Below are 13531 nucleotides of genomic sequence, written 5' to 3' on the forward strand. Positions count from 1 at the left end.
CGCATCTTAAAAACACCTTCCCCTCACCCATTCCTTCTTCCCAGGTCCACTTTTACTCCCAGTTTCTCTCCCTCCTCCCCCTGAGTGGCACAGGGGGGCAGGGGATGGGGGTTGCAGTCAGTTCCTCACCTGTTGTCTCTGCTGCTCCTTCCTCCTCAGGGGGAGAATTGCTTGCTCTCTTCCCCTGCTCCAGTGTGGGGTCCCTCTCACGGGAGACAGTCCTCCACAAACTTTCTCCAACATGAGTCCTTACCATGGGCTGCAGTGCTCCCCAAACTGCTTCAGCGTGGGCCCCTTCAGTGGTTCACAATCCTCCCAGCAACGGCCTGCCCCAGTGTGCGCTTCCCTCAGAGTCCCGGCCTCCTCTGGGCACAGCCCCTGCTCCAGCGTGGCGTCCTGCACAGGTTGCAGGAGGGCATCTGCTCCCCCCCGCCACCTCCATGGGTGCAGGGCACAGCCTGCCCTCTCACCATGTCTGCCCTGGCGCACCTCCCGCTTCCTCCTCCTTTCTTCCACTGACCTTGGTGTTCGCAGAGGTGTCTCCCAGGTTCCTTGTCTTAAATACGTTATCGCAGAGGCGCAGCCATAGTCCTCAGCCTTGGAGCAGAGGCAGGTCTGACTTAGAGCCAGGGAGCTTCAAGAAGCTTTTCAAGGGGTCACCACTGTAGCTGCCTCCCTTGCTACCAAAACCCTGTCACACACAAACCCGACACAGCGGGGTTTTTTTGGTTTTCTGTTTTGGTTTGGTTGGGGTTTTTTTGCAAGCCTGATTACCTTTTCTGTCTAGTTTGCTATGTTTACTTTTGCTGTCAGCATTTAGGCTCTTCTCATGCAAGTGGAAGATGACGAATCGAGGTCATTGCCCAAATGTTACCTGGGGGGGGGGGGGTGATCCAAGTAAAGGATCCTTGAAAGGATTAAGTCTTGCACTTTGGTACCAAAGAACATCAGAAGTGCATCTCTTTCACTGCAGCTGTTAATTAGAGATGTACCAGCTTCTTTGGAATCAAGTGATCATTTATCAAATCATTTTTTTAGCATGAGCTTATGGATAGTTCTTAAAACTCAGTGTGGTGCAGACATAGTCTCCTTTAGGAAACAGTGAACTGGAGACTTTGTGGAAAGACTTGCAACCAAATATTCTTTTATGAAAGTGTTGCTGCTTTTGTATCTAAGAATTCTCAAATCTCTTTTCTACATGTTGTGTTTTTCCTCATTTTGAGCAGCAAATCATGCTAAGGTGCACTGGGTGCTCTGTAGATTTGTACTGTGCTTTGTAGTTGATCACTGTTTCTGTTTCCAAGCAGAAATGTTACTCTTGGCCATACCCCATCTAGGCCAAGATGGCAGGTACAGGTTTACTAGTATTACAGTATAGCTTAGGTATATAGTGATTAAAATGTTTGGGGGGGGGGAGGGGCTTAGTATATAGTCTTCTAAAGCAGATACTGAATTATGCAACCACATCTGTATGGCTTTTGCATTCCGAAAAAGTAGCCATTTCATTAAATCAATTCTATAAAATAAAATTGAAACTAGGGTGAAGATAATGTTATAATTAGAATTAAGCTGCGTAAATAATGCATACAGCTAGCCAAATGAATAATAGAGATGAACAACCCTCTTGTCTGTGCTCCTAAACCTCATTTTTTAATATTACTACAACGAGCTGGTCTTAAAAAATCTATTTGGTTCTTCAGTAATGACCCTTTTCTGGAAGAGTCCACAAGTATACTGCATCGCTGCTGTAAAAGGGAAGTTTGGAGATGAGTTTTCCTCTCTTTATTTTGATCCCTTTAAGGTCATTACTGTGTTTTTAAATTCAACCTTGCAGTAAAGCTTGATGAAGGGGCACAGTCTGACTTCAGTGTTAGGATCCCAGCCTTTGTACATGTCCTGCTTTTGGCCGAGGTAGAGTTAATTTTCTTCCTAGTAGCTGGTACAGTGCTGTGTTTTGGAAGTAGAATGAGAATAACGTTGAGGGCTCACAAATGTTTTAGTTGTTGCTAAGTAGTGCTTATCTTAAGTTAAGGACTTTTTAGTTTCCCTTGCTCTGCCAGTGGAGAGGTGCACAAGAAGCTAGAGAGGGCACAGCCAGGAGAGCTGACTCAAACTAGCCAAAGGGATATTTCATACCATAGAACATCATGCTCAGTATAGAAACCGGGGGAAGATGGCTGGGAGGGGCCAATTGCTGCTCGGGACCTGACTGGGCATCGGTGAGCAGGTGGTGAGCAATCGCATTGTACATCATTTGTCAGTTTTGGGGTTTATTTCTCTCTTTTTGTTATCTATCTTCCTTTTCATTATTATATTTTACTTCAGTTATTAAACTGTTCTTATATCAACCCATGAGATTTACTTTTTTCAATTCTCTTCCCCATCCCACCAGGGGCGCGGAGGATTGAGCAAGCAGGTGTGTGATGTTTATTTGCCAGTTGGGATTAAACCACAACAGTCCTTTTTGGTGCCCAGCATGGGGCATGGCAGGTTCAGATAACAACCAATCTGACTGGAATGCATTAGAACAGATTTGTTATAAGCATTCATTATATTGGTTCAATAGTCGCTGGTCACAATGTTTATTTATTTGCTTTAAAAGTTGGTGTGCTTGTTCCTGCAGTTGCATTATGTAATACCATACTCACAGTATATGCTCCGTGTTGTGCTGTTTATCACCCGGGGGAACTGGTCTAGAGTTACTGTGGTGTTGTACTTTGTAACACTGGCTTATGATATGATAGAATTGCTGGTCATGAAACTAACCTGCGTTTGTGCTCAGCACCGTGGTCACCTCCATACTTCAGGGGTTATTGGAACTGTTGGGAAATTGTTGGAAATCACTATTGGAAACTGTTAATAATTACACTTTTGCTCCTTGGAAAGCCAATTGATGCAGGAGACACCTTTCTTCATATTCCCCTTTTCCAGGGTAATCACAACAGCTCTTGAGGATTTTTAATATCCTTGGGATGTTCAAACTAGCATGTTCCTATTGCTATGTCTCTTGAATATGTTCCAGGTCTTGTTTAAGTAAAAAGTTAAACAACTTTTCAAGAATATCACCCAGAGAGCTGCCCTGAGGCCAGATGATTGTGAGTGACAGGATGTGTGGGATCGCATGGGAAGTACCTAGGATAGTGAGCACCTCCGGTGTTTTGGAACTTTACCCAGGAAAAGTGCAGAATCTGGAAAAACTAGTAAAATTTTTGGAAAAAGTATGCTGTCACCATGGCAGTTCCAGAGATACAAATCACTGCAATGTGCTGGGGCCTAGCCCATGCCTATCAAGCCTTGTTCAAAATTATTGAGTACCCTCAAGGGGAAGAGAAGTTCTCTAGATCTGATGACAAAGCAACAGGCACTGTGACTACTCCAACCCCCACGACAGGCACTGCAACTGAACCAGAGAACCAACCAGTGACAGTGTCGGTTGTCCCTATGCACAATAAGAAATGGACATGAAAGTCGGCTTGTTTAGTAAAGGAGGGTGAAGCAGGACCATCACAGGAACAAGAGAAAGAGGCAGAACAAGAGGTAATCACCTGATCCTTATCCCTGAGTGAGCTGTGGGATATGTGAAAAGATTTCAGCTGCGGTCAAGTGAGCACATTATCACCTGGCTGCGCCAGTGCTGGGATAATGGGGCTAGTAGCTTGGAATTAGAGGGTAGGGAAGCCAGTCAGCTGGGCTCACTTTCTAGGGAAGGAGCCCTTGACAGGGTCACTGGAAAAGAGACACAAGTCCTCAGCCTCTTGAGGCGACTCCTGTCGAGTGCGAAGGAAAGGTATCACCCAAGCAAGCGGACCACTATGGAGAGAGGTCTCTAGTACCTGAGGGAATTAGCCATGTTAGAGATGATTTGTTATGACTGGAACAACACAGTTATCCACAGGTCCAGACCGATGCACATGAACCATGTGGCAGAAAGTTATACAGAGCACACCATTGTCATACGCCAAGTCATTGTCAGTAATGAAATGGAGAGATGAAGAGGTGCTGATGGTGGGTGATGTGGTTTGCCAACTCTGGCAATGCCAAGAAAATATGTCTGCGGGAAAACTGAAAAGTGTGAAAAACCGTTCCAGGAGTTCCAGCAGTGAAAATAGGATAGGTCTACTTCCCACCTGTACAGACCGGTATCTTGGCTATTAAGAGTAAGTGTTACTCTGCTCAAGAGACAGGATATAGAGGGTACATAAACATCATGGGGTACCCTCTGGTTTTATCTGCAGGACCATGGAGAGGACATGAGGAAGTGGGATGGAAAATCCACCTCAACCTTAGAGGCACGGGTATGTGAATTGCACGGAAGAAGAACCACAAATGGGTGTTCTTCCAGGAAAATTGCTGCTCTGGTCTCCAGTGGGAAGTTCCCCAAATAGAGTGGAAGGGCTGATCTTACTCCTGACCCTATGGAAAGGAATTCTAAAACATTTTTACAAGAAGTGAGTAACAATTCCTATGACCAGGACTAGAGGAGCCCTGCTTCCAGCAAGGTGGAGGAGAGGGACAACTGGGTTTATTGGACTGTGCCATGCCACTGAATCCACACATCAGACCCACAGGCTCTGATGGACACCGATGCAGTGTACAAGTGTACAGTGTATCAAGTTATAAAGGGGCAGAACCAACCTGTATTTCTGGAGTGTCAGGGGGATTCCAACAGGTAACTGTATTGGAGGCTGAAATAAGCCTAACTGGGAATGAGTGGTGTAAACACCCCATTGTGACTGGCTCAGAGGCAGGCTCCTTGCATCTTCAACATAGACTATCTCAGGAGAGGGAATCTTAAGGACCCAAAAAGGGTACAGGTGGGTTTTTGGTATAGCTGCCTTGGAGATGGAGAAAATCAAAGAGGTGTCAGGACTCTCAAAAGACCCTTCTGCTGTGGGATTGCTGCAGGTTGAAGAACAACAGGTGCCAATCGCTATTACAACAGTGCACCAGTGGCAATATCACACCAACCAAGACTCCCAGATTCCCATCCATAAGCTGATTCATTGACTGGAGAGTCAAGGGGTGATGAGCAGGGCTTGCTTACCCTTTAACATTCTCATAGAGCCAGTGTGAAAATGAGAGTGGAGACTAACAGTAGATTATTGTGGCCTGAATAAAGTCACACCACCACTCAGTGCTGCTGTGACAGACATGCTTGAGCTTCAATATGAATTGGAGCCAAAGGCAGCCATGCCGTACACCACAGTTGATACTGCCAGTGCATTTTTCTCCATCCCTCTGGCAGCAGAGTGCAGGCCATGGTTTGCTTTCACTTGGAAGGGTGTCCAGTACACTTGGAATCAACTGCCCCAGGGGCAGAAACACAGCCCCACCATTTGCCATGGACTGATCCACACTGCAGTGGAACAGGGTAAAGCTCCAGAACACCTGCAGTACATTGGTGACATCATTGTATGGGTGGCAGCACAGCAAAAGAAGTTTTTGAGAAAGGGAAGAAAATAATCCAAATCCTTCTGGAAGCCAATTTTGCCATAAACCAAAATAAGGTCAAGGGACCTGCACAGGAGATCCAGTTTGTAGGAATAAAATGACAAGATGGGCTTTGTCAGAACCCAGTGGATGTGAACAGCAAAACAGCAGCTATGTCTCCAGCAGCTAATTAAAAGGAAACACAAGCTTTCTTAGGCATTGTGGGTTTTTGGAGAATGTACATTCCAAATTGCAGTCTGATTGTAAGCTCTCTGTCAGGTGACCCAGAAAAAGAATAACTAAGGGAATGGTACCTGTGTGTGTATATGTCAAGAGACAGGAAAGGTGGTGGTGATTAATTGCAATGGATTGGAAGAGTAGGACTTGGGCATGGCATAAATGGTATATGTACCATTTAAGGAGTGGATATTGTTCTGGTTTCGGCTGGGATGGAGTTGTATCTTCCTAGTACGTGGTACAGTTCTGTGTTTTCGATGCACAATTTTGCATTGTGCATCACTTGTCTTTCTTGGGTTTTGCTTCTGGTTTTGTTAGCTTCTTGTCCGTTACTATATTTCAGTCTTTAAACTGTTCTTATTTCAGCCCATGAGTTTTACTTTTTTCAGTTCTGCCCCATCCTACCAGAGGCAGGAGTCAGCGAGCAGTTGCAGATGCTTAGTTGCAGACTGGGGTTAAACTAAGACAATACAGAACTCTGTTTTCTGCCCTAGCTGTTGCTTCTGAAATAGAGCATATATTGTGTAGTTTCTCTTGATAGACATTAAATGAAGTAAGTTAATCTTATTGTTTAAATAGTTTATTTTTCTTCTCATTTCTTTAGGGTTCGCTTAAGTCCTGCAGCTCGCAACATTCTGGAGACACATGGACTAGATCCAAGCAATATTACACCTTCTGGGCCTCGAGGAATCTTCACTAAAGAGTATGTAGATATTTCAGTAAAACTAGAACCTCGTATTCCCTTATTTCTTCCTTTGAATCTAGAGCAATCTCTGTGAACTTGACAAGTCCGTTTATTTAAAAAGCCAACTGTTTGTTCTATTTTTTTTCTGTGAGGGAAATGGCTTTGTTAAATTTGAAAAACCTGTTGAGAAGATATGGAGAAGAGGTCAGGAAATACTGTAAGAAGTCTTTAATTTAAAAAAAAAAAAAAAATATCCTATCTGAGCTGCATGGTACTGCTGTCACGTTTCCTGCGGCTCAGCCTAATGGTGGCTGTCAACTCCTAGGCACCACTGTTAGCTACCATTGTAGATCTCAAGAATTTTGCTACTCAGAAATATATTCAGTGCCAAAATAAATACCAGTGACCTGTTTTCTTCAACTCCTTCTCTGCGGAGGTCAGATCTTTTGCTTCTTTCACTGAAGTTTAGTTATGAAGTCAGTTAGGATTTAATTTGTTCCATTTTTTTATCAGGCTGGGGAGAGCAATATAGTGTAATGGTAAGAAATCCAGAGTTCTGTTTTTCTCCCATATTTGGTTTTTTCCCAGTCTTTGGTTTAAAGAACATTTATTTACAAACCTGTGGTTTGTTATGATCAGGCTTCTAGTAGTTTAATATATTTTTTTGATTATCCTGATGTAATAATTGGCACTTAAGCCTTGGAGTGAGGAACTCGTGTAAACAATGTGTTGTGGTAGGTCCAGAGCCCTTAGCCTTGAAATGGTGCATTATCTACACATTAGCATGTATGTTACTGGAGATGAGGATTTTGACAGGAGTACTTATTTGTTCTCAATTAAATTATTCCTTTTGACAGATGCCATCATTCACCTACACAAACCTTGTTAGCTGCTGTAATTTTAGTTCCATTCAAAGACAACCAGGTCAGCATAACTTTGGAGTTGAACCCAGAGAAGCAGACAGTGGAAGCCTGCTGTTTTTTCAAAAGTCTTTTTCATATGGTCTTTGGCTGAGTTGAGATAAATTATGGAGCTGAGTAGATCCTATGTAACAGCAAATTATCAGAGATAGTTTTTTCTTAATTATGTACGTGTAATGGTAATTTATGGTGTGCTACTAGGGTATGGCAGGTGGAGAGCCTCTAGGACTTCTAGCTACCTAATTAACATTCACTAATTGTCATGGAGGTGTAGCAAAGATTTTTCTGTAGCTATGACAATTATCTGACAAAACATGCTTTTTTAAAAACTCTTCCATACAAAGGATTGGACTTTTAAATATCATTTTAAGATACAGACTGTCTGGGTTTTTTTTTAACCATTCTTCTGAAATGGTGTTAATCTTGCAGATGCCTACAGGCTCTGCTATTATATTCAGTTTGCAATTAAATGTTCACAGATTTTTATAGAGAACTGCTACAGATATTCAGGGAAATATTTCTTCTCCTAACTTGAGATTACTGTTAAAATTCATGCCATGCTTTATAGCTGGTGACTCATGGTCTCTTTTCCAAGTAGACTAGTGATTGATTCTTTGAGGGAGTGTTACAAGTTCACTTTTCACTTTTAAACTCTGAGTTTCCTTACTGAACAGGGTTCTCACTCACTAGATTACAAAACACAAATATAGAGAGTTATGTAAGCAAGCAAGATTCTTTCCCCCCAACCTTCTATCTTTAAATTCAGTTCACTGTAACACTTTTGACAGCAATAGGAGCTTTCTTTATGGTTTCCTGTAATAATCTGCTCCCTTAGTAGGGTAATACTTCATTTCTCTTATATCTATGCAAGGCTTAATTACTCTTGTCATCTTCGTGCTTGTTTTTGTTTTATGGAATGGCAACTTTATTTAATTTTTCAGCAATATCCTCTGCTTTCTTCAGAAATATACTAGAAAATTGATGTGTCAGTACAGAGTAACTCACAACTTCTGTCAAAGATTGCACCGTGTTTCTAGTCATCAGCTCAGATGACTTTGGAAGAGCAATGTTAAAATTGTTGATTGTTTCAGACTACTTCTGCCCTTTCCTATCCTATTTTCTAGGGATTTATAGATGCAACCATAAAAACGTGGGGAGGCTACTTACCAATAGTAACTGGTGTTCTGAGGCCATGTTCCTCCCATCTGTACTTTCCTACCAGCTGTCACTAAGTGTGATTTGGGATCTTAGAGCTGCTGAGGCATTTGCATTTTCAGCTTGCAAATAAGGCACAGCGCACACATGTAGTTTTCCAGAGAGTAATTTCATGTGTATGTCTCTAGTACAGATTTACAGTGGGATCTGTGCGGCATGCAATTTGTCAGGTGCCATTATGGCGCAATGAGTTGTTCCTATAATGTTGATAGTGCAGTGAGTCTGATACCTAGAAGTTTCTGATGTGTAATGTTCTCTGCTCACCTTTTTCCTTCTTGTTTGAAATCTTTTATGAATTGAGTAATTTGATGTTCAGATGAAAGGGGATTGGGACAATTTAGTAACAGTAACTGCCACCAGGGGAAGCTAGTGTCAATCTGTGCATCTCCTGTTCCACCACTGGATCCTTGGTGACTTTTAGGGGTGTGTGTGTGTAGTCCCTGACTTGTGTGTTTCAAGTATATTTTGAGCACAAAATACTTAGTTTACTTTCACCGTTCTTTGGATTTTGGGTAATACAAAGTGGAAAGACTACATGCTTCTGTAGTAGTGGTAATCTCAATTGTGACAGATTTGCCAGAGTCTGCATAATGATAATAGTTTGGTAAGGCATATTTCTGTTTACCAAGCTCTGGTATCTTTTCTGGTTAGCAGACAGCTCTCTTTCATGTTTGTTACCTCTCTCTCTCTCTTTCTCTCCCATCTTTCTCTATTACTATCTTGTGTTGATGGAGGCTTATAGAGTAGTTAGATGTGTCCTTTTCCAGTTCTAATAAAATATTTGCCTGACTTCTACTGAAATTGGTTTAATTAGATTTGCTTTGGTGGTTCCTCCAACTCTACTTGCACGCAGGATCACAGTCTTGCAACCATGACAGTCATAACATTGATGTACATATTTTTCTTATTCAGTTAAACCATGTGGAATTGGTGGTGGTGAAATTATTTTTATATGTATGTATAAAAAATATATAAACTATAAATACATATGAAATATGATTTCTATATATGTATTTTTAAATATATCTCATATCATACATGAATTTCAAAAACCCCCAAATGAATTTTCTAAGCTAAAAATAAACTAAATTTCAGCAATGCATTTTTCAGTTAACACACTGAAAGCCACCAAAATTATTAAAGCATTTTGACGTGACTATGATAGGTAGGACCATCTGGTTTTTGTCATTTGCATAATGTATGGAAGTAATTTTAAAGCATTTCCTTAACTCTAAAATTTATGAGAAGCTATAAAAGCTTTATTTTATGTATTATGGAATATAATGAGCAGATGGTGTGTCTTATGCCTGCCAAGTTAAAACAGTTAAGTAATTTTTGATAGCTTCTAGTATATTAACTAGGAAAGTTACATTATATCATGCAGTTACTTTTTTTGTCTCAAATTGTAATGACGGGATGATTTTTATTCAATGAAATCTATTTTTTTTTTCCCAATGTAGTAGTTACATTAAATACTGAACACTTATTTTTAAAATAAATTTTGGCTAACCTGTAATTTGGAACAAGAAGCAACAACTTTAATAATGACAAATTTACATGCTGACCTTGGTAATTTCTTAATTTTTAATATCATTTGCTGAAGTAGGTGCCGAAGCTAAAGATAAATTGAAGCAAGTCAGCAGTCAGTAGAAGGCATTATGTAGAACATACAGAGCTTTTCAGTTTTCAGTTCTTGGTTCTGGAGTGCTACTTTGGTAGGAAGAACTAAGAATGCATAATGTTCTAAGATTTTGTCCTTTCTACAAAGAGTAAATAACACAAACTGTTGACTGTCACTGAAGAATAGACTCACTCAAGCAGTAATCTAATGAAATTGGATAGTTTTGTTGTTTAGTATTTATGGCTTCTGTTTCAAAGCCATGATATGGTTCTAAGTCGTCTAATTTTTACGTTTGTTTTTAATTTCCTCTGCCAGTTTATGTAATAAAACTGTGTACATAAACCTTCATGCACATGCTGTGGTGATGTCTTCATGAAGTGATAGAGATCTGTCTAGGTTGTATGATACAGACTTTTGTGATCAGATCTGGAGCATAAAGAAAGGAGATCTGTGACTGATGCAGCTCTTCTAACAAGTTGCTAGGATAGGTGCAATTACAACTGCAAACCAGTTTTGCTATAGCTTACATCCCTTGCAGTTGGCAGTGGTGGTGGAAATGCAATCTTTTCTGTTTAGCCTCATAGGTGCTAATCCTTAGCATGTTGCTTTCTAAATACAATGCACCTAGGGTAGATGTAGTATTACATCTTGAAGATGGTAGTTTACTGATACCTGTCGTACTGTGCCCACAAGAGGGAAGTTTTGTGGTGGTAGCTCTATCAGTATAAATATTCTCCCAGCGTCTTTATAGGGTAGGTGAGGTTCAGCCACACCTGGGACTGGTAGATGTTACTCAATTTTTGGCTTTGGTTCTTTAGTGTGGCTCTGTCTTTCAAATTTCTTATAAAGTATTAACTTGTATACTATCTACACCCGTTTGTGCATATTTATGTCAGAAAGGTACAGAGAAATTAATGATAAATATACTACTCAATTTTCTGTGAGTACTAATTAATTACATTAAATTCAAATTATTACAAATATAGCACATGAAATAGCTTTTATTTGACACTCTGTAGCCTAAGTGTACTGTAAATCTTATTTAGAAGAATTGTTAGTGCAATTCACAAATTACCTCGTACACTTACTAGTGGTGATGAATGTTACGCTTCTTTAACACAAATGTTTTCTGTTACTGCATATTCAAGTCCTTTTATTCGCAGAAATTAATGAGAACTTGATAAAAAGATATCACAAGAGACACACAAAATTAGTATCAGTTAATAATAATCACCTTCTTAATGTTTGGTTTGACAACGGAAATTTAAATGCAAAGAAGTGACTAATTAATTAAAATAAGTGATGGAATAGTAATGCTTTGGGAATTTTGAGATTGTTTCTTTGTGGTCTGTATTTAACTGTGTTTAATCACCAGGGATGCTCTCAAACTTCTGCAAGAGAAGCAGAAGGGCAAACCCAGTGAACTGAAACCTGTGATTTCTCCAGCTCCTCCTCAGCCTACTGCAGTGCCTTCTGCTTTGCAAGCAACAGCTGTGACTTCTGCTTATCCAAGGCCAGCAGTTCCACCAGTTTCCACACCAGGACAACCTGCTGCACTGGTAATGCTTCTGTTAAATTCTCAACATTTCTGTGTTAAATATCACCATAGCTACTTAAGGAGCTAGATGAGATTTCCAGAACTGGAGAGGTGAAGGAAACTAAGGTCACCCAGGTGCCAAGCCCAGTCATGTGCAGTTCTTAGTATGTTGAGTGAATCTAAAGCATTGTAATTCAAACTGCAGAGGTCTTGAAACTCTGGTCTGCACACTACTTTATGTAACTTGCAAATTGAAGTAATGAAAAAATTTACATTGCAAGCCTTGGAAAGGGGAAGGTCAGAGAGGCAGCAGTTTTGTTTCAGTCCCCAAACAAGAAGATGCCACTAGCTTGGAAATCAACAGTACAACCTTTCTCTCAATTCCTGCAGGATCAATACATCAATATGTATTTCCAAAGTCAGATAAAATTGAATCCTGGTTTAATTTTAGTGTACTACATTTGTTTGTTTTCCTGCAATATAAGTATATGTAAATATCTGCTGATGAGTTGTGAAGAAGCAAGTAAGGAAAGAACTTATTGGTTGCTTTGAAGAGCAAACTCTAGCACCTAAATACAGTTTCTATGTTAATTTGAAATGTTAGATATAGGAGAAATTATTTTTTAAGAGTAAATGCCCCTGCTCAAATGTACATTGTAGAAATTGAAAAGCTTTTATGGAAAGTGGAGGGAAAAACCTTTGAGGCTCTAGAACTAAATTTGAAGTATCTTTACTGGCTGAGGTTTACAATGTAGTTACAGTTCTTAATATTCAGAAAGTGCTGATTTCTTTTGCACTGTAGAAAGAAGCAAATAATGCACAGAAAACTCAAACTTAGATATTTTTCCATTACAGAAAAAAAATATTTCTATGATTGTGCCATGATACACATACTGCGATTTGTTGTGTTTTGAGTACTACTCAGTATGAAGTATAGCTACTATAGATTAAGTATGCAAAATAACTTTTACAAAATCACTTATTTTCTTGCTTTCTGTAGTCACTGGTACTTTAAGAGATTCCTTGAAAGTTGACTTGCTTCTGCGAAGAAGCTGGAAAAATTTATATATTAAAACATTACTGAATATGTCTGGAAGGAGAGAGAACAACAAAAGATGCACAGTAAAGCCTCTCTTAAGGAACAGCTTGGTGAACTGAAAAAGCAGTAGCTTACTGAGGAAATATTCTGTTATAATTTGAATGGAACAAAGCATGTTCTGAGCAATACACCAGCTCCAGCAGATGGAACAGTGCTTATGTACTCTGAGAATTAATGCCTGAATATTTGAAATATTTTTATTAAGCAGTCTGATAGAATAGTAAAATTAGTTCTATACTGTAAAGTGAAACTGTCCTTACTCTGTAAAACCTGTTGTGTTGATCCAAGTTAAGTGGAATATACTAGAACGCTCAGTGGTCTTTTTTGTATTAATTTAAATAGCTGGGATGCATCGCTTCTTGATACCTAGGAGATATTTGAAGTGAGCAGGAGTCACTGATGATAACACATCTATGCTAGAGTCCTGTTTCAACAAAGAGGAAGTATTTTTTCACTCTTGATAATTAATATGCAGCATATGATTTCTTTCAGGGCACATTCACAGAAATCCCAGCTAGCAACATCCGAAGAGTTATTGCCAAGAGATTAACAGAGTCTAAAACTACGATACCTCATGCATATGCTGCTGCTGACTGTGACATTGAAGCTATTTTGAAATTAAGAAAAGAATTGGCCAAAGGTTAGTGATTAAAATTATTTACTATAATGTGGTACTAATACATAGTTTATCTTGTTTACATAATCTTGCCCAGAAGCTGTAGATTTTTGTATAGCCAGAACACTGCAGTCAAACAATCTTTTTCAGTATTCAGTATGTTGGACTCAA

At 39.9% G+C, this 13531-nt stretch overlaps 1 protein-coding gene across 1 annotated transcript in view; it reads left to right on the forward strand.

Annotated features, from left to right (window-relative positions):
- PDHX (pyruvate dehydrogenase complex component X) overlaps positions 1-13531 on the forward strand; it is a 58388-nt gene that overhangs the window by 25144 nt on the left and 19713 nt on the right. Inside the window, exons 5-7 of the mRNA XM_074909341.1 lie at positions 6272-6370; positions 11484-11667; positions 13237-13384. Coding sequence (XP_074765442.1) covers positions 6272-6370; positions 11484-11667; positions 13237-13384 — 431 coding nt within the window. The remainder of the gene's footprint in view (positions 1-6271; positions 6371-11483; positions 11668-13236; positions 13385-13531) is intronic.

The sequence above is a fragment of the Athene noctua genome, chromosome 6 (genome assembly GCF_965140245.1).
Source record: "Athene noctua chromosome 6, bAthNoc1.hap1.1, whole genome shotgun sequence".
NCBI classification, from domain to species: Eukaryota; Metazoa; Chordata; class Aves; order Strigiformes; family Strigidae; genus Athene; species Athene noctua.